The sequence below is a fragment of the Coccidioides immitis genome (genome assembly GCF_000149335.2).
Source record: "Coccidioides immitis RS genomic scaffold supercont3.6, whole genome shotgun sequence".
NCBI classification, from domain to species: Eukaryota; Fungi; Ascomycota; class Eurotiomycetes; order Onygenales; family Onygenaceae; genus Coccidioides; species Coccidioides immitis.
In genome coordinates this window covers 2,845,364-2,868,900 of record NW_004504312.1, presented here as the reverse complement: position 1 = coordinate 2,868,900, position 23,537 = coordinate 2,845,364, and the positions used below count along the sequence as shown (strand labels likewise).

Below are 23,537 nucleotides of genomic sequence, written 5' to 3'. Positions count from 1 at the left end.
CGCTCCGAAGCGCGGGCTGCGGTCGGAGTGTCCCAGCTGCTGAGTCAGCCACACAGTCAGTAAACTCCGACCCCGAGTTGCCGCGCGCTGGTTGGCCACAAGGGGCCATGCTGGGCCAATCACGCCATCTGGGGTCGCTCCGATGTCACTACCCTGTACTATCAGAAACGTGACCAGTCGCCTTTCAGCTGGGTGATACAACGGACAGTCCTGGTCTGTTGCTTGTCCATGGCGGGATAAACCAACAGCATCCATTCAAGTGCCTAACATGCTAAGTTGTTGTAGTACTCCGTAGTATACCTATGTACACGAAGCCACAGCCACTGGCCTTTTCCCCCAAGCCATAGCTATATATATTGTACAATTAGGAAGTTACCGAAATTGGCTTGTGTGGCTGGACCAAAAATAACACAGCGTGTTCAGCCAGGGAAGGGGGAGAGGAGGATTGCACCTCCTATTTTGACAGTGTACTTTCCGCCTCCAGAAGAGACTTGCTCCGCACTTCGCGCCTGCTGGTTTTGGTGCTTTCCCTAGTTAGTCATTGCCAGCTTTGTAAACAAGATGGGCCCTTCCTTCCCTTCCTTCCTTTCCCTTCCCAGCGCCGGCCAACGACGGTGTGGCTCTGCTGGCGGCGTCGCATCCGGAAACGCGCTTCGCCGACATGTGGTATCTTCATCGATTTTCTCTTACCAGTTCGATGAAGTCTACTGAAAGGGCACTGCAGCTCTTTGCACCTTGCCTGATTCCGCAAAAATGGTGCTTCTTCCCTGTCCCCGGCTCCAGCTTGACCGCCCCGTCAGTGCCACCGCGCTCGAACAACACTCTGTCAGCGATTCCATGCAGGAAGGCTTTTCTGAGGCTTCGGATGACCAGAATCTGGATGACCATGCCATTGAGGTGATCTTCGGACAATCAAATGTCACTATTGACGCTTCGACGACGGCACCCTCCGTCTCCGGTGTGCTAACGGACACAGAAAGCGGCAAAAAGGGCAGGATTAGTTTGTCTCGCTTGTCGGACAAGCTTCTTACGAAGTTTGCGCGTGGATCCCGCCTTGTGAAAAAGCCTTTGACAATCTCAGATGCCCAAATTGAAATCGAAGCCCGTACTGAGCCTGGATGCTCAGACACGGCCCTAAGTGCTTCTCCAAACATTCTTGCCAGTATAGCCGCCAGCGATTGCGGCTATGATAGCGATGCCCGTCACATCCTAACGCCGCAGATTATTGCGCAGCCAGGATTTGGCTCCGGTTTAGGACGACCTGAGGCTATACTTCCCACCATGGAAGATAGGCGTGAATCGTCGCAAGCATTGCTGCAGATGGGCTATGACGGTGCTGTCCCGGATTCATTTGGCCTTGGGATGTCATATACCGCTGCCGTTTCTTCCGAAGATGAGCGTACACCGACGTATTCTGCGCAAATACCACTATCTTCGGACGAGGCCAACAGGCTCGAGGCATGCAGACACGAGTGCGGCATTCCCCGATATAGCCTGCTTGAAGCTGATGATAATCATGATTCCGAAACACAGTATATCAACCTCACTCCAACTCGAAAATCAAAATCTGCCAGAGAAAGCGACGATTGCGCTTCTCTTCGGGCTGTCAAAAGCCCCGTGAATCCATCTTGGCCGTTAGAAGACTCTGGGTTGACAGGTGAGCCACTTCGCTTTGCCAAGTCATTGTCAGCGTCTCTTGGGAAGTTAACATAGCGATAGCAGCTGGCAATATCGAGACTTTGCCATATCATAAAAGAGAACCTCCTGGAGACCTACGCTTTGAAGGAGCATTACGCCTGTCCGCGTATTCCGACCACGAGCCTCAAGATATCGTTCCACAATCGAGTTATCAGAAGGATTTGTCAGTCAAAGGCATGCAGGAGACATTGAAATGCAGGGCTTCCCCTGAAGAGAAAGACCTTCCTCTAAGATTACCCGAAGAATCCATGGATAGATGCACGGTTAAACCTTCAAGTTTGTTAAGGGAAAACCAACCGCCAAGGAATCCACGCAAAACCACAGAGCTATGTGTCTCCAGGATTCGCACGTTGCGATCTACCGCTCAAAAAGAGCAAGGATCCTTTCTCACAGGACGGAGATCGTCCCTAAATTTAGTCCAAAGTCGATTTATCGAGAATCTCGAGGACGTTTTTGTTGACAACCCTTGCGACATCAACCAGAACAAAAGCATAAGTGACCAGACAAACGACGAAATCAAGAAAACCAGCCAAGCTTGGTTGACTGGTGGAAAAAGGCTCGGATATAACTATGACTTTGTGCCAAATAGCAAGCCTTCGCCGCTTCAGGCTCACGAGAAATCTATAGATCAATTTGATCTCGCTACTTCTCCCTCCGCAGGAGAAGCTAGCTCTGATGCTGAAAAAAATCTTCCCAAAGAAGAAACCAACCAAGGTAATGCCGAGATTAAGCTTCACAAATCAGCCTGGAAAGATTCGAAACGTCAGAGCAGGAAGAGTAGCGGGCTTCTTTCACATCTTAACGTATTGGTAAAAAGCAGAAGACATCAGCTATCTAGCAGCGAGTCTGCTCTGACTAATATGATGCTATCTGAAGCACGACGCTCAAATCTCCATATGCCGGATACCTTTGGAGGTGATGAAGACGAAAACGCTCCCCATGAGAGTAAAACTAGGCAGTTTTTCAGAAAATGGAAAAGACGATCCATTTCTGACACTACTGGTTGTCATTCCTCAACAAGAAGGTCACCCAATAATCAAAACATAGCTTTGCAAGAGCAAATTGTGGAGGAGTCACCACCATATAACACCACGACTAGCTTCTCCGAACGGTTGCAAGTGGAAAACAAGGCTATACCCACAAATTCACATGCCTCCTGTAGGGCTCCACCAAATGGATTAGCACTGCAAGGACCAAATTCTGCCGAAGGTTGGTCAAAGATATACGAGAACTGCGTTGAGAGGCCCGCAGTGGACGACGAATTGGGATCGACTAGTTCAGGTGGTTCGAATCGTGCACAGTACGCGCGAACCGTATATGAAACATTAGAACAGGCCACAAGCTCAGACGGTACGGACTTGCGCGGATCGACGATTCGTTTTAACGAGGCACAACTGGCTGCCGAGACCGTAGCCCGCGAAAACCTTCTTAAGATGGTGAATGATACGTGGGGAAGGTGATATTCCCAATGGTCGGGTTATACGCTGGTGCTAAACATTGGTCACGCCAAGAGCACGCATATGGGCTTCGTCTAGGTTCTAGGCTGTGGTGCTTGATGAGAAGCCGAAACGACGAGGAGCTTGAGAAGGCATCAAGTAATAATTATCATTCGGGTCATTCCTGTATATAAATACAGCTTGTATCAACAGGAGCGGGGAGAAAATGAAATTTCTCCCACCTTCCTAAAGTTAAAAGGCTATCCAGTCACTTTTTTTGCTTTTTGGTACTCTTCTCGCTCATAGTGCTGAGCACACTGGCGCTGCGCTTGTGGGATGAACCTGTCGGGCCCTTGGTAGAAGAAGCACCATCGTCTGGGGCATCGAGTTTTGTCTCCTCTTTCTGTCCTTCACCTTTGATCTCCACGGGATTGCTACCATCCGCAGCTGACGTCTCCCCGCCCTCAGCCTCCTGCGCTTCCTCCTTTTCTCGCTCTTTTCTCTCTCTCTCCTCTTTAGCAGCCTCTAATATCCTGATCTCTGCCTCCACTTTCTCCGCATACTTCCTCATGTCGAGCAGAATATTCACTGAATGAATCAGCTTCTCAAATTCTTTGCACACCTTTTCCGTGGGCATGAACAAACGCGGCGGAATGTCCAGCTCTGTAAGGGCAGCGGCGATCTTTTGCGACTGAATGTTTGATTTTGCTTGTGTAAGCTTTTGGGCTTTGTCGTTGCGGAACTGAACGCCCGAGGTGAGGCGATCGTGGCGGGTTACGCCATATTTGGCTTCCTCGGAAGGAGTAAGAGTTCGAATTGCGGGTTGTTGGGCTGCTGCTGCGGCGGCGGCGGCTGCGCCGCCCTTTTTTGTAACTGGTTGGGATGTGGTGGCTGCTGGGGTCTCGGGCCGGCTCTCGCGGGAGCTTTGGGCGCTGCTTTGCGCGGCGCCAGCTGGACTGGGGGCGCCTTGCTCTGGGCCGAGGAGGGAGCGGCGCTTTTTGTTCTTATCCGCCTGTAGGAGAGACTGTAGCAGTTGTGCAAGACCGTGGCTTGATTGGTACATTGCACTGTTGCCGGTGCTGATCGGTGCTTCAAGACGGGAATAGAGCTCCTTGCGTTCGTCGACGAAGCTTTGTTCGTTTCCTACGATTCTCTTTAGTTCTTCGAGGAGTAGACCTTCTTCCTGGACTTCGTCTTTGCTTCGATCGAACTGTACAATGGCCAGCTCTTTGCGCTGCCTTTCGCGCTCGGGGTTGAATTTCATCATTGTTTCGTAGAGGGTGAATTCGGATTGTGACATCTCCGAAAGAGGACGTTCGATTGCCAGCATTTTCCCAGCAACTGTGTAATATCGCGACTTCATCTCTTCCATTGTCCTTCGTTTAGATGGTGCTACCAGAGCTGTTGAACTTCCTTCTGACTGGGGAACCTTTAGTTGGTAGTCGTAGCGATCTGCGATAAGGATCCACCTCAAATCAAATTCTTCAACAAGGTCCATAAGATAATCTGTTTCCTCGCGGCTCCAAAGGTCGCTTTGAAGGTGCTTATCGTATTCTGCGTCAGTGTATCTCCTCGGTATTTGCGGTTTGACGTTATATTTCGCAAAAGGGTATTCTTCTTCTGGCTTCGTTTCCGGCCGTTCCGTCAGGCTGTTAACGTCGCCGGCTTCCGCAGTCGTAGGTTCCCCGGAGGGCGCTAGGTTCTTGGGGGGAGCTTTTCTCTGCCAGTGGCGCAAGACGAGGTCGTCGGTCCTGGCGGCGTTGGTGAACGAGGTAATTTCCCTGTTCATAAACCATAAGCATCATTGACACCTCCCGGTATTTGTTGTGTGAGGAGCAAAGCATACCATGGCCTCACTTTCAGCTTGCTTGCCCATTTTCTCCGTCCCTTGTATTTATTCTCCGTGAGCGCGATCGGAGGAGCTTTGTCTCCAAGTAACGCGTATAGCTCTCTGTTGTACCCTTCTATAACATAGTTAATATCTCAGAATAGCCATTTATTCGGGCGCGGGCAGGCTTTACCAGGCCGTTTTGGCTCAGCAACCTTCTGCTTCTTTGCTGGTCTGGGCTGGCTTTCCTGGGGCAGATCCAGCATATCACGAATGTCTGCGGCTGCCATGGTTGCGGTGAAGGCCCGGGCGTCCCCCTTCCGGCACTCGTCGGGGGTGTTGTAAAACCGGCACAGGGAAGTTCTGTTGTAGTCAAGTACGATGACGATGAGATATGTTTGCTTATATCGATACGGTCGATGCTGGAGTTGCTGGTCTATCGCCGCTCGGCTTCCCGACGACGATGAAGTTTGAAGGGTTTGGACAGCAGGACGCACAGACGTGATTGGCCGACGCCAGGCCAGAGTGGTCCATCCCATCAAACAAGACACAATTCCCCTTTAAACACCAGCCTGTGCCTCCTCTCCCCGTCAACCGACACCGAATATTTAGCCTGAGAAGCATTTGCTGCTGGCTTGCTGTTCTCCTGCGTGTCTATTTTTTATATCCTGCTCAATGGCATTGTCAAGGTCGCGGCCGTCATGGCTGTCGACATTCTTCACTCTCGCGACCGTCCTCATGCTGTCTACCCCTTCGCACGCCATCTACTTTTACATATTTGGCCGAGAAGCCAAGTGCTTTTATGAGGAGCTACCGCAAGGAACATTAGTTGTTGGTAGGTCATTCTTTACAGTCCCCCGTCTCGGTCAAGGAGACCGGGCAGGTGCACTAGTGTCTCGTGAGCTCTCTCAGCTAACGGCCATAACTAGGTACATACAGTGCCGAATCCTACAACGACAAAACCGGCGGCTACAGCCAAGATCCCAATCTCGGTATCATGATAACGGTCGAAGAAACTTTCGACAATGACCACCGTGTTGTTTCGCAGCGGGGCGGCGACAAGGGCCGGCTTACTTTCTCCGCCGCCGACGCAGGCCTGCATAGGATCTGCTTCACTCCCGAATATGGTGGTAATAATGGATGGTTCTCCAGCGGTGGAGCGGTGAAATTGACAATTGATATTGCAACTGGTGAATCGAGCAAGTTGGAGAGCGAGGACCGGGGAAAGATGGAGGATATGGCACAGCGAGTGAAGAATCTCAATGCCCGGTTACAAGATATCCGCCGTGAGCAAGTTTTCCAGAGAGTGAGTCGGTTCCTTTCTTTGGGAAGGGCGTTTTGCGCCCTGCCATTGGCGAGAAAATTCACTGCATAATATATTTGGACGACCGGGCTACATTCTAACATTTTTATTTGCGCAGGAACGAGAAGCTCAATTCCGTGATCAATCCGAAGCTACTAATTCCCGTGTCGTCCGCTGGACACTGATCCAGCTTGCCGTCCTCACTGCAACTTGTGTCTGGCAATTGTCCCATCTTCGATCATTCTTCATAAAACAAAAGCTTACATGACCTGGACGATGGCTACGATGTAATGGTTCTTTTCTCACCGGTTGTTTTCTTATATAGGCTTAATTGGGGATGATCTTTGCTGCTTGTTAAGGGAGAGCAGAAGGATAGAAAGAAATGCTTTTCCCTCCGATTTGTTCATCGTAAATGCTCTTCCTTGAGATGGAGTTCCAAGGTCTCAGTTAATGCATCTTCTCATCACTTACCCTTGATTCTACTTGCTGAGCTCACATTTGCTCACTTTAAGCTTATCCTTAACAATCTGATGTAAATTTCTCTGTAGTCAACGGAAATAAGAATTAAAGGGGGAGGGAAAGAAGAAAAAGCCCAACAGTAGGCAAAAGCAAAGCATTGTCATGACCCATAAGTATTCTTCCAGCAAGCCTGGCGATCTCTCCTAAATAGGCTGTTTGATGCACGCAGAAGCAGCTCCCTAGGCAAGGCATGCAATAGAAGTTAGTGCATGGATATAGGTAGACCGCATACAGTATAGGAAACCAACAAGTAAGATTACCTAGCTCCGTATCAACAAGACTTGTTTACTCAGAACCCAAAAGCACCCTTGTAATGCACGCAAAAAGAAAGGAAAAAGAAAAAAAAGAGAAAAAGAAAACCACAGCTTCTCTCTTGCAAATTTATGAAGGCGTGCACCCCCTTCCTATCAAGCATTGCTTAGGTGATATGGCGAAGCAGATCACTGTTCATTAAATGCTAGGCTTCCTTCGTCGGATGCAGAAGTGCTAGGAACAGCTTTGTACTCCCCCTTAGGGCTGCTTGGAGTCTTAGGGTTTGAGCCAACCCGGCCCAAGGGGGAGCTTGCCCTTATACTCTCGAAGAAGCTGGAGAGCCTTCGTGATCGCGGTTCGGCACCAGGAATCCGGTGAGAATCCCAGTTTTCTTGAAGGTCTGATTCTATCGAGAATGGCCGCTTAATTGACTCTGACGGTTCGGAAGAGAGTTCAGAAAGTAGCTCTTCAAAGTGAGGTTTACTAGAATTGAACTGACTGCCTTGGTAAATCGGTTCGTTGGTCTCGTCCAGGGTTTCGTCTAGCTTGCCGGTGAGAACGAAGCTTGCATAGTCTCTAGAGCCAAGGGTGGAGCGGCAGTGGTGCTGTCTCTCCTTCACTAATTCGGCACTAAGTTCTTCCTGGAAAAGGCTAGGTTTTCGGGGGATCCTGCCATCTCCTGTGAGGGCTTGAACTTTCGGAAGGCTAAGGTTGATGCCTTCAAAGGTGCGGCGTCGAAGAATGGCAGTTAAGCTTTGCTCATCACCACAAGGGTTTGGAGGTTCTGAGCTGCACACTTGAGGAGCACATCGACCAAAAAGCTTCTGAAGGCAGCCCTTTATTTTTTCAAAGAGCTTGCTCCAAAATCCCTTTGGGCGGGGCCTTTGCAGGTCCTTATGTGCTTGTTCCATTTTGTGCACAGCTGCTTCAATTCTAGATTGAAGCTCTGCGGCTGAGGTGCTCGATGTGACATAATCGGTGGCTGGATCAGTGGAGCTTGATTTTGATGGAACAGGGCAAGAAGCTGATTGTAGTGCCGGTTGATGGATATCACGCTTTCTCAAAGGGGTCATATTGATGGCGTTACAAAGAAGGTTGGGATGGCAAAAGAAAAGAGACCAAAAAGTCACTTGTGAGATACAAGTTTGACCAACGAGAAGACCTGACTGTTGAGGAGCAAGCTTTCTTTGCAAAAGAAAGGGAAGAGTGATAGAGAAAGAGCAAACGCGAGTCTTAGGACTACCTGATGGAGATGAACTGAAGTGTTCCAAAGGAAATGAGTAGAGTGAGAATGGCCCTGGGTTGCGCGAAAGGTAAGCCTTGAGAAGAAAACAAACACAAAAAGCAAATAAAGCTGAATGCTTCAAGAGCAGATAAGAAAGGCATCCTTAAGTATAAGGGTAAATTCTCCTGTGCCTCACGTGGACGGGAAATGCCATAGATTTCCCGAAAAGACACTCTTTATATCTCTGAGGGATTCTACATCCTTTCCCTTGATTCTTATGGCTATAGTCGGATCGTCCAGCTGGGGCCTCCTGCGGCCCGCAATGATATTTATATACCAGAGCTATTGAAACAGGAACCTCGATGTCAGAGACTCTGCGTTGGGGGATTTCGCCGAAGGCGATTCTGGGATCGAAGCTAAAACGAAGCAGGGACTCTATCTTCGTTTGATCCTAAAGAGTTCGGGGCTAGAGTACCGCGACGCTTATGCTCGGGCAGCCATACCAGCTTAATCAAATCATACACCACCTCTGGAATCCTAGAGACAGGCCCCGTATCTGGAAGTTCATATCTGACATGGAACTTCGAGCCGCTTGTGCTACCAGCGCGGCTGGAACTGAAAAGAGGGTATCAGAAAGAAATAGTTCGCTTCGCTGGATAGAGCGTGTGGTAAATCCATGATAACAGCTCGACGTGAACTTCCTGCAAAATACATGGGGAAACGGGAGTCCCATGTACTGATGATCCCGAAAGCAAAGAACGCTTTTGCCGCGTCTGAATATCTGACCAATATTACACCATAGGTGATTGCACACGGGCCACGACAACAGATTTAGGGTCCCTTTCCACTTTATTCCATTGGATTTGTTTGCCTGAGCAGCGTGGTTGAGGTGCGAATCCGGCGTGACATCCGCCTTGCGTCCAAGCAACCTTCTGGAGACCTCGGGGCGGGATAAATGATAATCCGAATATTTAATTGGGGCCGGACTTTCCGCTCTCCGAGTGGCTGCCCTAAAATACCGCAAAAGATAAGCGGGGAGTGATGGCGGGACTCCAGGCCAGGATAATTATCTTCAGACGAACAGGATAACCTGGAATGAGTGTGCTTTTAGTAGTAGACACGAGGCAACGGTGCAGACGAAATGTGCTCTTTGCATATGTAGCTCGTAATAGCATCCATGTTATTATTCCGGGTGTCATAGCTGATAAATGTGTCTGGATCTCTGCGGGGTGGACTCGGGAACCAGCTTTGCGGAGTCTATGGCGTCCTGACGCCGAAAACGTACCCGGAGCGATTAGATAATGCTTGCGATCTTCCGGCCGAGGTACTGAAGAGGAGGTTGATACTCAGCTCCATCGAGGGGCTCGTGGGCGACACAGAACGAGTAGTTAATGTTAACCAGAGCGAATATTTTCCCGAAACTTCACCTTTATATAAAGTTACCTTGAAGTTCTTCGAAAAAATCCCTCAGCCATCATCCATTGCCATTTTCGCGAGTCTTGAGTCTCACTTCCGAGTAACTATTAGCCATGCCGTACTCGCTCAAGGGACGAAACGTCCTCATCACTGGCGGTTCGCGGTGAGGCTCCACCCCGCAATCTACGAATGACGGTATCAAATTTAGAACTGATATTAAGTCGCGACGTTGTCTAATTAGAGGCCTGGGAGCCGCAGTAGCTGAGAGATTCGCCGCAGAGGGATCAAACGTGGCCATCAACTATGTTTCTAGCGAGGACCGGGCTACAGCGCTCGCAGCGCAGCTTGAGGAAAACCACAAGATCAACGCAATAACTCTGCAGGGAGTATGCTACCCTCTATTCTTGCATGCAGCGCTACCACCTGTATCTATCCATATGCTAATCAGGCTGGTTGCAGGATGTCAGCTCTCGTTCAGACTGCGAGAATCTTGTGAAGCAGACAATTGAACAGCTAGGCGGGCTGGATGTCATAATCTCCAATGCTGTATATGTCCCGTCCCCGGTCTCCTTTCCTGATCTGCAAAAGTCCCGCTAATGGTTGGAAATAAGGGCTGGACTAGGATCTCCAACTTTGCTGATCTTGATGCATTGACGGATGACGAGTGGGATAGGGTAAGGCAATAATGAGATTATTTAACGTGTCGAAATTTCTTGGACAGTGCTCACTGCGATTCTAGTGCTGGACAACCAACGTCAAAGCAAACCTGCACCTCTTCCGAGCTGCAAAACCGACTCTCGACGCCAATCCAGATGGCGGTGCGTTCATCATTACTTCTTCCACGGCGGTAAGCCCCCACGCAAAACGTTAAGGCCCAGGGTACCCAGGTTAACCCTTGGCCAATCAGGGCATAACCCCCGGTGGTAGTAGTATGGCGTATTCAGTGAGCAAAGCGGCAGGTGAGCATCGACACCGACACTCATCCACAAGGACGGGCTCTCACTATATTAGGCTTGCATTTGATGAAAGCCCTAGCCTCCACGCAAGGGTCCAAAATTCGCGTCAATGCTCTGCTTCCTGGCCTCATTCTCACAGAATGGGTAAGAACCACAGAAACGCCCCTCTTTTCTCCTCATAATAACTTCGGATTAGGGGCAACGGTTTCCAAAGGAGGTTGTTGGCATGTACGAGGAGAAAGTACCACTGAAACGCGTTGTAAGTGACATAGCCATGGGTCAACCCGTATCTTTCGCTCATGCAAGTAACAGCCGTCCGTCGACGATTGTGCCGATGTATTCATCACAATCGCAAAAAACACTTCCATGACAGGCCAGCAGATCCAAGTTGGTGGGTGACTCCAAGTTCTAAAAGCAAGTTCCCCGTACTGACAAAGTATGTAGATTCTGGGTTTGTGATCAGATAATCCCATACAGAGTGAGAAAGCACACGTGACACGGAACGCAATTGAGAAGACTTGTCTTGGAGATTGATGAAATGCGGCACACCCACAGCGCTTTCCATCAGTGAAGAGGTTCATAAAATTTAGAAATTAGCGTCTCATCGGACATCCCCCTGTGAGCCAGTGGCTGAATAGCCTTAGCCTTGAGGGCGGCTGCATAAGCTCCCTTGGTTTTATCGCCTTCCACCTTAATTTGATTTATTTTAACCAATTTTCTATCGCTCGTGAGGACGTATATGGGTCGATCTTTGTCCAAAACGGAAGAATTTCCCGCTACCGCAAACGGTATTCCAGGTTCAATTCCAGACACGAACTCCAGAATGAAATCCGGCGGAACAGCCTCCATATCCGCAAATATAATCCTTTTTCGTAGGGAAGAGCCAGTAGATTTTGAAGTTCCAGATACGCTAGCATAGTTCCACAAAGAACCTAGGACTTTATGATGCCGTCGTATCCGATTCCATGTCCACGATGACCATTCCACATGGCGGTCCTCGGGACCGATTTTCGCAGCATGTCTTAGGGCCGTTTCGGGGACAACCGTAGGCTGCAAAACCGGTTCTAATGGGGGAACAAACAGACGGTCACGAATCCCATTGATAAGCACCTGCGCGCCTTTGTCTGCTGCGATTTTCACAAGCCCTTGCACGTCACACGATTCGGGCTCCGGGATGTCAAACTTTGTTTGATCCAGTATTAAGCCATAGTCAAACTTGGATTCATGGAGCGTTTGCAAGGTGATACCGGTCGTTTTCTCCGCTGCCAGAAGGGTATGATGAATCGGCGCAGGACCGCGGAAACTGTGAATCTCCCCGGATTAGAACACGAGATCGATCGATTACTGGAGAAGGGGGGGGTGGTTGTACTCAGGTAGCAGGGAAGGATGGATATTTAATCCACCATATCTAGCGGCTCCTAAAATTCGGGGAGGGACACGAAGGCCAAACGAAACTGCCACAATCAAGTTGCATGGGCCCTGTTGGGGTTGGGGTGGCTATTCACAACGGTGTTAGGGGGATGCATGGGAATAGCAATGTCCACCGTCTCTTACTGTCCATCCAGTGAATGTATCTATTTCGTGTACGGGAAGGGAAAGGTTTTCTGCAACGGCCTTGATTGGAACTAGAATCGAAAGAATACGTAAATATTCGGGTACTCTTTCTGGCAAGACGAGATCTCCCTACTGACCCTCACGAATTCTCTTCAATCCTCGACCCACACGCTTTCCGGGACGGCAAACAACATCTATAGAAGCGATTGTCTCCGGGGATTTGCTATGCTCGGCGTGGAGTGCCTGTAGTGAGGCAATGCTAATCTCATCCGATCCGCAGAAAAGTATCCTAAGGGGTTCACAATATTTCGTAGAGGAATGACGGGAGTATCGCTGCTTTGAGAATAGATATGACCGGCCTAGGGCAAAGCAGCGGGATCTTCGAATTAAAATCATCCTGCAATTGCGCCTAGAGATTCGAATCCCTTTTGTCTCGAGCTCTCCAACCGTCCAGTCGTTCAGCAAAGCTTCCTCGAATTTAGTTACGGTTTGAGCCGGGGGAGATGTTTGCTCTGTTTGACGGTGATGCAATCGACCCAAAAATTAGCCCAACGCAAATGAGCGCCGTCTGGTTGAAAGCGGCATCTCACCATCGCGATGTCAATATACCCTTAACAGGGCAACATGCCATGCCTCCAAATGAATATGCTTTAGTGGTCCCTGCCCATCCTGCCTTTCTTGCGATCTACAACCCGTCTTTGGGCACGACCGATGAGGCCCTGCACAACCAGATTGTCTACTACTATTCGAAATCAAGCCGCTCAAGGGCATCGAGGAGACAAGCAAGTAACGATGATGCGGGCGACGAAAGAAAACAGGAAGACGAAAATGAAAGATTACGCCAGATAGGGCTGGCCCAGGGCATGGTGAGCTTTGCCAAGTGCGTCGTGAAATCGCTCGTTTGGATACCATCCAGCAAGACATAAAGTGCTGAGTCTCGTGCTAGAACATTTTCAAATGGAGATTCGGTAGATACGGTGGAAACCGAAAAGTCGCGCGTTGTACTGCATGAACTTGAACCAAATTGGTGGATACTTGCGGTAAGCTGCCTGTCTAGTTTTCTAACCCACGTCTCCTAACACTGCTGGTAGCGTATCGACTTTACCCGTTTGGCCTCCGAATCTTCCATTTCTACAACGCCATCATCAAAGCCGAATGTGCCGCCTTCTCCGTCCGTCGAATACTCGTCTCGAGAAGTATCTCCGTCGTACCTATTACTGCAGCAGCTGCAAAGAGCCCACTCTATATTCTTGCTGCATCATGCACCGACCCTCGACTCGCTTTACAACAACATACCGAGGGAAAGGTTTTGCAGGATTTTGGATCGGTTCTGGACAAGGTTCGTCTTGAATTGGGATGTCCTACTTCATGGAAATCCCGCCGTGGAGATCTTCAACGGCATAAAGCTTGCTGCCGGAGCTGAATTGGGTATTGGAGTGGGAGAAGAAGAATGGGGGAGTGGAGAACGAGAGGTCCTGGAAGGGTTCATCTCCAGAACGGATGGCTTGGTTGATATGGTGCTTTCGCGTTTCGGGGATCCCGAACCAGCGAATGGAAAAGAGAGTGCTGTCCAAAAAAGAACAAACAGTACTGATCGACAATCAAATGAGGCTCTCTGGCTCGGGCGTGGGACATACCCTGACTCGTCAGATGGGGTTATATTTTCGGGTATGGGCAAAATTGCTACGTCTTCCCTTGTGAGTGTATCGCAGTGGATGGAATGGATATACCGATATGGCGAAGGCGCATATGGCGTAAGAGATGACCCGAGGTCAGCCAAGCGTCGGAGGCGGAGAAGGAACCATTCATCCGCCTTCAGTATACGCGATTCCGGCCCCTCCATAACTTTGCATGCCCGGTCAAAATCGGTTTCGGGAGATATACCAAATCGGAGCTTATCCCCTGGTATACCCCCTCCTCTCGTCGTCAGCCCCGGTCCCGTACCAACCAAGGACGAGCCTGTCCAGCATAGCCCTGAAGAACAAAGGTCTCCACCGGGAAAGCCAGACTCCCCTGCCTTTGGCACAGACACGTTTATGAAGCTAATCACTCTCGGTTATGGTTCGGCGTGGGGTGGCTACTCGAGAAGTCCACTCACCCATCCCCGGGTGAACATACTACGATTTGGCATGGGTGGAACTCCCGATAGGGAAATGTCCCCTTCGGACGCCAGTTCAGCAGAGCGAGGCAGGTTTTATCAGCAGCTAGACGAATCACCAGGCAGGTTTTTGATAGGATTATGCAACGACCTTGAAAACGAAGATTCAGATTCGGATGATACTGAAGGCCCCAACGAATTTCGTCGCAACCAAGCAGAAACAGGGAATAAAGGAACTAGAATATCTTCGCGGACATTGAATGTGAGTGTCATCGAGGGCGAGTCCAACGTGTCGAAAACGCTCCGGGTCGTAATATATCTGGTAAATAATCCCACTGCTGTCTTGATCATTACTTCCGCTAACTAGTCAACCAGTATCAACCGTTTATGTTTGTTTTTTTCTTCGACCCAGATACAGCGTGCCTTTCCGCTCCTTCGTTTTACCGAAGTGTTCACCATCAACTTGGCCCCTTACAAAAGCCTCTGTTATCCTCCACTTGTCCCTCAAAGGCAGCAGAGCGTCTCTCACACTGCAGTCTGTACCATGGCTTCAAAGAGAATGAAGCCTCCCGTCAGCATATATATGATGTGGTCTCGGACCCATCGAATCATACAGTCCGTGCGTCGCTTCCAAATATTCCCGAGCCTGGAGCTTCGACCAGTGGATCATGGACCCGACTGGACGCTTTGAATGTTCACACCCAAATCATAAATACCTTAATTGAAACTAGATATCGCTCTTCAGAGACCGAGCGCACGTGCAAAACGAGTCGTGGTTGGTGGGTGCTCTGGATGAGGCTGGGAGACAGCAGCTCCAGTCGTCCTAGCCCTTACGGCATGGGTGAGTCAGCGATAGGAGCTGGCACCTTGGGAAATGTCCAGAGACAAGCGTTTCTGATTCGCAAAGCAAGCGATCACGTTGCGCCAGGACAAAACTCGGGGAGAGGAATATTTCGGAACTTCAGTGGTGTCTCGGATGCACAAGGAAGTTGGATTGCATCGGGGAAGCTTGCAGAGGGGATCGGGCTTGATGCCAAAAGGTATATAGAGGCGCTCTTGAGTTTAAATCGATAGCCGAGCCGTTACCTTATGGTGTGCTGGTACGTAGATATCCCCCGCATGTTGGGGGCAGCCGCCGAACCATGGGTTTCGCCTGACGAACGCCCAGCCGTGGGCAAGCCAGCTCATATGAGACAAGTATATGGAATGGAATATAGTTTTAAAGCGGTATTTGTGCCACTTGCTTTCCTACTCTTCAATGATTCTACCTTGTCACCGAGCGCGATTGCGGTGGTGGCTCTTCTACGTCCAAGAGCACATGCTTTCTGGTCTAACAAGGTCACACACACACACACACACACACAATCAAGCTTCGCCACTTAACAAGAATCTCAACCCTAGAGTTCAAGCTCAATTACCTTTGGAAGTAGCTATTCCATGCCTGACTTGACGTGTAGTTAATAACTACTAAGCCTTGATCCACAAAAACCATCCGGAATCGGATACAAAGGGGAGAAGAGTAGTTACGGAGTAGATCGGAGCCTTTAGGGAAGCACGCCATGTTCCTGTTTTGCCCGGTTTGAGCGAAACAACTTTGGTCGCTCAGTATCCCACATCTCTTCGATGATTCCGAAACCGCCGGGCGCCCGGTTGAGAGCACTCAGTCTACTTACCCACGGAGAAATTCAAACCTGACGGGGACCCATCCCCCTGCCCTCGCACGGGCGTGTGTGTCAAGATACCGTGACGCCTGTGCTATCAAGCCATGATCTACGGTTGGCTTCCCGTCCAGCTAACCCGATGTAGAAATTGGAAAACGTCCCGAGCAGCTATCTCAGCGTCTGAAAAAGCAAAACGCAGTCCCGATACGGACCCGATTGACGATTCGAGGTAGTGGTGGAGGAATATAGGTACTGACACCCACTCAATGGCTGAATATTACCACGCTCAAATCTCTCAAAGATATCAGAAACCATGCGATGTAACGATGTTGAATTGGAAAATGGTCTTAGTAGTAAGTTTAGGCAAATTTCTAAAGGGTGAAACCTTGGCTTCTTGATCAGCTAGTTAACGGGTCAAAGGTGGTAAAGTTATCCCGACTGTCCTTTTTGCTAACCTTCCCGCTCGGAATGCTGGGATCTGAGCAACACAAAAAGGCCCCCCTTCGGCCATCTGCAACGGAGACTCTTTGATTCCCATCGCGTATTTCATATGCCAGCCGTACTTCTGCAGGACAGATGAAAATTAAAAAGAAAAGAAAAGCAAAAAAGACTGCCATTGCGAGGAGGATAGATGCCTTACGCCGCATGCCTCGTACGCCTGGAGCATTTCATCCAACTTTCTCGACAGGGCGAGTTTGATGGGCGTGATAATGGAACTCTGTTGGCCCATACAATTGGTTCCTAGTTGACGGAGTTAAACCATGCCCCTTCGCAAAGTTTCAAAACACAAGTTGAATAACTCAAATAACAGGAAATCGGTGGCTATTGCTACACATCGTTAACCGTTGAAAGTAATTTTCACACATCCGGTGCTAATTCATGCTTTCTGGCGGGTACCAACCTTGAGCCTTTCACCAATTTACATAGCGAACTGGGCTTGGTTACTTCATCATCCTTGCCCAGTCTGCGAGTGCAGTAAACAGTATCAATGCATGATGCCTGTAACAGGCCGATTCGAACAAAGCTGCTCCCCGTTTTCTGTGTCCTGCGTCCTGGCTTGAACAAGTGTAGGGCCCTGTCGCCTCCTGGCTACCAACGTCCTGATAAAAATCACAAAACGACAGCCAGGCATAACCTAGTTTTAGAGTAACTAACTGGGTTTACTGGGATACCCACAACCAGCCTTGGACTCAGTCCGAATATGCACATGCTGTATCTTCAGTCACACCATATGAAATCATAGTAGCTCCTAAATGTTGTTGTCAAGGAGGAACATGGAGCTAGGTTACTCCAAAACTCACCAGAACCAAGCATGTTTTTGTTTATGTGTGAGGGTCAAGAAAAAGTTAAAACCATGAATGGAAATTCTATGACAAAAAAGGATTGGACATCTTGGAATCTACAAAGGACAGCCAGCAATCAGGGTAAACAGGTCCTACTATTACCTTAGAAATGGTTTGAGATGGCATATTTGGACATTGGAAGCTGAGAGTATCTACTGGTTGTTGTATCCCTAGGACAAGTTTTTATTAAATCTTTAATTGGTCAACCAATGAGTTTTTGGAGGCAAAACGGGTTGACACTCTTTGTTTGTGAACTATCTTGAATTTCCAGTTAATCACGCTCAATAATTCCTAATTTTGTTCCCCTGTTCGACCCAGGTGCCGATACCACAAATGAAAGAGGTTACAACAGGGAAAACACATAGTTACTCTGTAATGTACGGAGGATGCACATTAGTTATTGTCAGCTGAATCCCGAGGAAGCAGCTCTGAGCCCTTCGGTGATTCCCAGGTTGCCCAACATTCGTGTCGGCGGGGATCAGTCGAGGATAACCACATGTAGTACGGAGAACACATCTCCAGTTCCGCCATCGCGGAACAAAAGGATAATTTGCAGATAGCGAAGGAAACTTTTAAAATAGAAGTGGACATGGATGAAAATGAAACTGTAACAAAAAATGGGCTCGATTTTCACGCTGAGCAACAAATAGGAAGTCGACTTCGTATTTTGGGCACTTTTGATAGGCGGAAATCCCAGGCCCAAATGACAACGGAGGGGAAAAGAAAAGGCACTGGTGACATGGCAGAAATTCTCCAGGGCAATCCGACCATCGTTGTTGTCTGGCTCGGGTCTCAATTGTCAGCGGCTGGTCTTCCGCTGGTTCCCTTTATCTCTTAATTGTTTTTTTTTTGTCTGACGTGTTTTGAAGTGCCATCGTCTAGCCTCCACCAACAGGCTGCCAAAAAATCTATCTACCTTTTAAGATAAAGAAAGGTTTGGGCAGCGTATGAGCCTCTGCAGATTGGCAAACAAGTCTCCGTTCACAATGGACGGCTTCTGCGTGATCAGCGCCGCAGAAAGAGAAAGACTCGTGGCTCAGCATTAAGGCTGACACCCGTCACCTACATCCCTGTCAGGCGAATCCGAGCTTCAGATCAGGTACCTGTTGTGCCAGGATTATGTTGCGAAACTCACCGAACATGAAAGCGGGAGGACGATGCGAGCTCCGAACCTGACTCGTTAGCGACTTGGGACCTCCGCCCCGTTGGCGATTGTCCCGGAACGAAGGACGTCGTGTAAAGGACACTGGGGGGAACGATTTGTGTGCTCTTTACCCGTGTCCAAGTCCAAGGTATTACGAGCGAACACGCGGATACCGTCTCCTTCTTCCCCCCGTCCACTCCATGCTCCCTGCTTGCAGGGTGCCCAAAGCTTCGGCCTTGACTTTTCAGACCCAACCACTGGTGCCATGCGAAAAAGCGCTAGCAGGCAGCGACCATGAAGAAAACAGCGGCACCCTGGCCCGGTATTAATAAAAAAAATATGGACACTTGCCTTAGTTCCCTCCAGTAGCCAGCACCGACGTCAGGGCGGATGCAGGAACAAGAGACGACGGGAATCTGGACCGACCCACAACATAACAGAAAACCCAAAACGGTGCAACCGGTTCGGCAACTGGCATCCAAAAAAGGGAAAAGGCAGCGAATAGGGATAGGTTTGGCCCTCTCTCGGACAGAGGGGTGACGAATTTGCCGCTAGATTTCGGCGGGAAAAAAAAAAAAAGAATGTTTCTCCATCTCTCCCAGTCTTCGTGGCTGGATAAAACTGGACCAAGAGGAATGGCCTGTACGAATAGGAATAAAGAAAAAAGAGAAAAAAAAAAAAATTGCTCGCTGGCTCCCACCAACCCAACCATGGGACCTCAGAAGCCAAATGCATCCCCGAACCGCTGAAGTCAGGAAGAAACGACGCGGGGACTGGCCGACGCCTGGACGGACAAGAGATGATATCTACATGGTAGAGAGAGGGAGTTGTGCTATATTAACGAACTCCCATTGTCAGCATGCAAAAGAGGGTAACTATTCCAAGGGGACATGCAGGCGGTCTGTGAAAGAAGCCCAGAATAGCAGCAAACAGATCTGTTTGGTAATTTAAAAAAAAAAAAGAAAAGAAAAGAAAAGAAATAGAAAACTCTGAGAAAAATCTGTGTGGAGTAAAGAATGAATTTCTTTTCTTGGAACAACATGCTTCTGTGGGTTTCTTTTTTTTTCCCCTGGCTCTTGGTTGTCCCTGTTAACTTTGTCGTCATTTTTGGTTCTGGTGGTCCCCGTGCTGGGCGGCGGCGGCGGTGTCGATGTGCAGCAAAAAGGGCACAAAAGAATGTCCAGATGAGGAGGTTCGGCGCTCTGGACACACTGTAGTTAGATAAATTTAATAATAATTAGTTCCATGGCCGTGCTCTTATTCTGGTCATCGCCCGTCGTTTGATCGTCTCCATCAGAAACCACCGCCGCCACTCCCTCAACCTCGATGCGTCCGCCGTCTCGGTGAATCACCGCTTCTTTTCGCAAAACCATTCTCCGTCATCACCCATCGGCCAACGAGAACCCTTCCCCCCTGCAGGCAACGAACATAGTCAGGAATCAACGGCCGGCTTGGCTCGCTGTAGAGCGCTGGAGCTTGCTTGTTTTGCTGTAAGTGGCTGCTCTTCCTCGCGACCTCTGCTTTTCCACCCAATCACCTTGTGGCCAGCAGGATCAGAATCTCACCCTCCCCCTGTTGCCCGCCATTTGGGCTTGGCCTGGGACGATTGGTGCATTCTGGGACAGCTGGAGCAGAGCGAGCAGCAGGAGAGGAGAGACATCACGCTGGATCATTGCCATTGAGGCGGTAACAAGCGGTCCGGAAGAGAAAGGCTACACATCACGGCCCGGGTTGGTCTTGCACGACCCGAGCTGCCCATCCAACAACCCACCACCTCGGGGTCCCCATCCGCCGTCCTGCTGGTGCGGCTACTTGTCCTCCTCGTCCTGTTGCCGACTCCTCCCAACATCCTCTCTCCTGCTCTGCTGTCAATTGCCATTTAGACCCGGCTGCTCCCTCTTCGTTTCATCTCGTTTCGCCTCTAAACAACTTAAGTGGAGGAAGTTTCAGTCTCTAGGCGAAGAGCTAGCTCCAGCGAGCTGATCATACCCGTTATACACCTGCTAACTGATCTACTTCCTGCGATCTTCAGACATCCAAAACCACACAGCTCGATCACAGAGGAAGATCGCTCGTGTGCTCTCTGTCTCCTGGCCTCATCGCTGAAATACACCTCCATCCCGCTGCCCTCTGCTACCGGGCCGTCGAATACGGGCTGTGGAAGAACGCACGTGTGATTATGAGCTGACGAGAGCTCAACTTCCACAGAGAGAGAGATAGCTACAGCGAGGGAGAGAGAGTGAGAGAACGAAAGAACGAAAGAGAGCGCAGCACCGTAGCTGCTTTGAGGCCTGACACTTGTTCCCGCCTCCGCGTTCGCTATTCTCGCGTGCCAGCCCCCTTGTTTGGGCTTCTTTAGTGCTCGTTACATTTGGCGCCACGTATTAACCGCTTAGCTCCTTAGCCCTAAGCGCTTCACTGACATCACCGCCCGCGCCCGTCAAGATAAACAGCCCAGCAGGTGCCCGCTGCGCAACCCTTTTCTCTCAATTGACTTTCAACTCCAAGATAATAATAATAAACGAGCACAACAGGACAGCCCTCTGATCCCCGGCATCACACACTGCAATCCTGACATGCTACATCTATTTGAATCACACCAACAACCAGTCGCTGAATCCAAGATGGAGTCCTCACAGCTTACGTTCGGGTCGAGTTCTGTCCCTGAATCTCCATTGTCCACTCTTTCGTCCACGCCCGGTTCACCCGTCGCATCTCTCTTCTCCGCGAGAACGCACACAAGATTCCCTAGCTCTGTATCGTCGGTCGCTTCTTCGCCAATTATTGGATGCCCTGGAGATACGTGCCCCCCAACCAAACTGGAGGGAGTCCAGGAAGAGCCTGTGGAACCGGACTATGGTATCGTGGATGCGGACAATTACTTTCGTAAGTCTGAGATGAGACGGAAGCGAACATCGCATCCTAGTGCTAATGCTTCTGATTAGCGGATTTTAACGATATCCATGCCGATGATCAAGTTTACAACAATGGACGCGGTTGCGCCGAACATGGCTATGACCTATCTGACGAACTTGCCGACCTGACCCGATCGCCAAAGAAGCTAAGACCGGACAGCAGTTCCTTTCGTGGAATTTCACGCATCAGTAGCCGCATCTCATCAATCTCTTCGAGGTGGAAACAGAGACAGGTTTCCGATACTGCGGCTGCGCTGGAAAAATATGACGAGTCGCTGAGGTCGCGAGCCAACTCTGCCACCTCTGCCCTTGCAAATCCCTTGGCCAGTTCGTTCTCTGCAAGACATAGCCAAATCTCGAATTCACCCGCGAGAACTATCCTTGAAGAGAGTCTGAGTGAAGCTGGTATCTCGCTCATTGACATTGAAAAGGCCAACCGCGAAGGTGTTAAACGCGAGCCGCAAGTAACCACTCCTCTCCTACCGCCTGTGATGATGGATCTGCCCACTCCGGACAATGAGGAACTGGTTCAGTCACCCTTACAATCGCCAACTGTCGCTGAAGCTACACATGTTATCCTTCCAGACTCACCCATTGAGGTACCACATTCGAATGGGTTATTATCTCCGCCTCTGTCTACGCAACCCTCCCTAGCTTCCATTGGTCTACAGATTCCGTTCCCACGGATGCACGGTCCGGAAATTCCTCCTATCACGATGCTAAACGCGGAAGATGAATGGTCCTGTAAGCTTGGCCACGCGAATTTCACGATACATCCAAAGCCTTACATACCCGAACTCTGCACTTTAGACGCGTTCGAAGTACATCGGGCGAATTGGAGTCTTGCGCGCTGTAATTACGCAAAACATCTCGTCCGGACCGGCGAGCACTACGGGGTAACGTCCAATATCTACCGCTTTACGGAGGAAAAATGGGAGTTCATCGACAGCCAGTGGAGAGCCAACCACAATATCGTGCTTGCCAATCTCACCGATTGCAATGGCAATCCGCTCTCTCTCAGCAAATCAAACGCTCATCCTGGAGAATCTGTCAAAATGCCTCCTTATCTTGACAAGACCAAATTCCCAGACCTTGGGGATGAGGATATTGTTGGACCCATGTCAGTTGCTCCCGCGCAACCGCAACCACCAGCTCAGGCCAAGTCGCTACGCAAAAGATCCTTCTTCAGATTTTTACAGGACCTATTTTCTTCCCGCGATTCAACGTGAGAAAAAGGATCGCACATTTCCCATTCCGCTGCGTTCGACATCCTCTGTACAAGATATACATTAATTGTAATTTACGGCCCTTCTATTTCGACCTGGAGTCATGACTTCTTGTTTGATGATGCCAATCACGATCTACGTTCCTTTTATGATACCCGATGATGAAATGACACTCGTTTTCTATACTCTGTTCATCATGGATTTCTTTTTTCCACTCCTCATGTCGCTCCTTTATCCCCTGTTAATTTCTATTACTAATTTCGGAGGTGGTTTTGGTTTTCCTTCTATCCTGCGGCTTATTCCATAGAATTTGCTTGGGCCTTTTGTCCGTGCTGCCCGGTCGACCTTGCTGCTTGAGCCAGACTCTACTTCCCACATTTTCATTTTGAATGGTTGACACCCGAGGATACGATATCCAATGCATTTTTTTAATGACCTATGGTTCTCTTCCCGTCGAAAACTTTGAGCTCCATTCCTCTTTGTTTCCCTCTTCCCTCCAATATGATCTTTCATAGCACACCCGATGGGCGGCTTATATGCGTCCAATCCTCCTTGGCTCCGAATATGTATGACGTATACGCGCATACACGGGGTTATAGCAGGTATCGTGTCGGATTGCTTTTTCAAAAAAAATATATTTCGTCCTGATTTTTACTGTCTCCATGCCATGACCTGTATACAGGCTGGCATTTGTCTTCAGGGAGTGTGCACAGTGGGTTTCGCAATAAAAGGAAGAAGGCGTCTCTAAAAAAAATTTAAGCGTATCACAGCTTTTTTTGGCATGGTTTAGTTGAACTTACATCTACTGGAAAATAGAGTAGTTACCACAGCGGCTATCATAGAAGTTAAAGCGTATATGCGCAGAATGCATCCTTTTTGCCCCTAAATTCCTCCGTACTCTGTATTGTGTAGGTCAAAGGTGATTGGCAAGCACTCTTCTTTATTCTCACTATTTGCTTGCTC

At 49.4% G+C, this 23,537-nt stretch overlaps 11 protein-coding genes across 11 annotated transcripts; 5 read left to right on the top strand and 6 right to left on the bottom strand.

Moving 5' to 3' along the window:
- The first annotated feature begins 598 nt into the window (after positions 1-598).
- CIMG_04061 (uncharacterized protein) lies at positions 599-4,693 on the top strand. The gene is made up of 2 exons (XM_001244619.2): positions 599-1,657; positions 1,720-4,693. Exons 1-2 carry the CDS (start codon positions 754-756, stop codon positions 3,156-3,158), a joined length of 2,343 nt encoding a protein of 780 aa, XP_001244620.2. The 5' UTR covers positions 599-753; the 3' UTR covers positions 3,159-4,693.
- On the bottom strand, positions 3,403-5,393 carry CIMG_04060 (SWR1-complex protein 4; the record flags this gene model as incomplete). Its single annotated transcript, XM_001244618.2, has 3 exons — positions 5,156-5,393; positions 4,981-5,098; positions 3,403-4,915 (listed from the first exon to the last, which is right to left on the bottom strand). Exons 1-3 carry the CDS (start codon positions 5,250-5,252, stop codon positions 3,403-3,405), a joined length of 1,728 nt encoding a protein of 575 aa, XP_001244619.1. The 5' UTR covers positions 5,253-5,393.
- A 157-nt stretch (positions 5,394-5,550) lies between these two features.
- Positions 5,551-6,735, top strand: CIMG_04059 (endosomal cargo receptor). The gene is made up of 3 exons (XM_001244617.2): positions 5,551-5,797; positions 5,892-6,268; positions 6,384-6,735. Exons 1-3 carry the CDS (start codon positions 5,638-5,640, stop codon positions 6,531-6,533), a joined length of 687 nt encoding a protein of 228 aa, XP_001244618.1. The 5' UTR covers positions 5,551-5,637; the 3' UTR covers positions 6,534-6,735.
- Positions 6,736-7,052: 317 nt separating this feature from the next.
- CIMG_04058 (uncharacterized protein) lies at positions 7,053-8,308 on the bottom strand. The gene has a single exon (XM_001244616.2). The coding sequence runs from the start codon at positions 8,107-8,109 to the stop codon at positions 7,225-7,227; it is 885 nt and encodes a 294-aa protein (XP_001244617.1). The 5' UTR covers positions 8,110-8,308; the 3' UTR covers positions 7,053-7,224.
- Positions 8,309-9,630: 1,322 nt separating this feature from the next.
- On the top strand, positions 9,631-11,345 carry CIMG_04057 (short chain dehydrogenase). The gene is made up of 10 exons (XM_001244615.2): positions 9,631-9,840; positions 9,919-10,063; positions 10,137-10,223; positions 10,289-10,351; positions 10,417-10,524; positions 10,585-10,636; positions 10,689-10,777; positions 10,830-10,892; positions 10,946-11,024; positions 11,078-11,345. The coding sequence occupies exons 1-10, from the start codon at positions 9,791-9,793 to the stop codon at positions 11,098-11,100; spliced, it is 759 nt and encodes a 252-aa protein (XP_001244616.1). The 5' UTR covers positions 9,631-9,790; the 3' UTR covers positions 11,101-11,345.
- CIMG_04056 (methionyl-tRNA formyltransferase) lies at positions 10,839-12,626 on the bottom strand. The gene is made up of 4 exons (XM_001244614.2): positions 12,325-12,626; positions 12,188-12,258; positions 12,003-12,130; positions 10,839-11,936 (listed from the first exon to the last, which is right to left on the bottom strand). The coding sequence occupies exons 1-4, from the start codon at positions 12,581-12,583 to the stop codon at positions 11,198-11,200; spliced, it is 1,197 nt and encodes a 398-aa protein (XP_001244615.2). The 5' UTR covers positions 12,584-12,626; the 3' UTR covers positions 10,839-11,197.
- Positions 12,627-12,802: 176 nt separating this feature from the next.
- Positions 12,803-15,515, top strand: CIMG_04055 (uncharacterized protein). Its single transcript, XM_001244613.2, has 4 exons — positions 12,803-13,067; positions 13,134-13,227; positions 13,279-14,607; positions 14,661-15,515. The coding sequence occupies exons 1-4, from the start codon at positions 12,817-12,819 to the stop codon at positions 15,357-15,359; spliced, it is 2,373 nt and encodes a 790-aa protein (XP_001244614.1). The 5' UTR covers positions 12,803-12,816; the 3' UTR covers positions 15,360-15,515.
- A 184-nt stretch (positions 15,516-15,699) lies between these two features.
- On the bottom strand, positions 15,700-16,676 carry CIMG_04054 (uncharacterized protein; the record flags this gene model as incomplete). The annotated part of the gene is made up of 5 exons (XM_001244612.2): positions 15,700-15,715; positions 15,959-16,055; positions 16,228-16,292; positions 16,402-16,511; positions 16,587-16,676. The coding sequence occupies 5 exons, from the start codon at positions 16,674-16,676 to the stop codon at positions 15,700-15,702; spliced, it is 378 nt and encodes a 125-aa protein (XP_001244613.2).
- A 798-nt stretch (positions 16,677-17,474) lies between these two features.
- CIMG_04053 (uncharacterized protein) lies at positions 17,475-18,700 on the bottom strand (the record flags this gene model as incomplete). Its single annotated transcript, XM_001244611.2, has 1 exon — positions 17,475-18,700. The coding sequence occupies one exon, from the start codon at positions 18,698-18,700 to the stop codon at positions 18,470-18,472; it is 231 nt and encodes a 76-aa protein (XP_001244612.1). The 3' UTR covers positions 17,475-18,469.
- A 982-nt stretch (positions 18,701-19,682) lies between these two features.
- CIMG_04052 (uncharacterized protein) lies at positions 19,683-22,577 on the top strand (the record flags this gene model as incomplete). Its single annotated transcript, XM_001244610.2, has 3 exons — positions 19,683-19,923; positions 20,466-21,319; positions 21,379-22,577. Exons 2-3 carry the CDS (start codon positions 21,010-21,012, stop codon positions 22,575-22,577), a joined length of 1,509 nt encoding a protein of 502 aa, XP_001244611.2. The 5' UTR covers positions 19,683-19,923; positions 20,466-21,009.
- A 228-nt stretch (positions 22,578-22,805) lies between these two features.
- On the bottom strand, positions 22,806-23,159 carry CIMG_13762 (uncharacterized protein; the record flags this gene model as incomplete). The annotated part of the gene is made up of 1 exon (XM_004446374.1): positions 22,806-23,159. The coding sequence occupies one exon, from the start codon at positions 23,157-23,159 to the stop codon at positions 22,806-22,808; it is 354 nt and encodes a 117-aa protein (XP_004446431.1).
- Between the last annotated feature and the right edge of the window lie 378 nt (positions 23,160-23,537).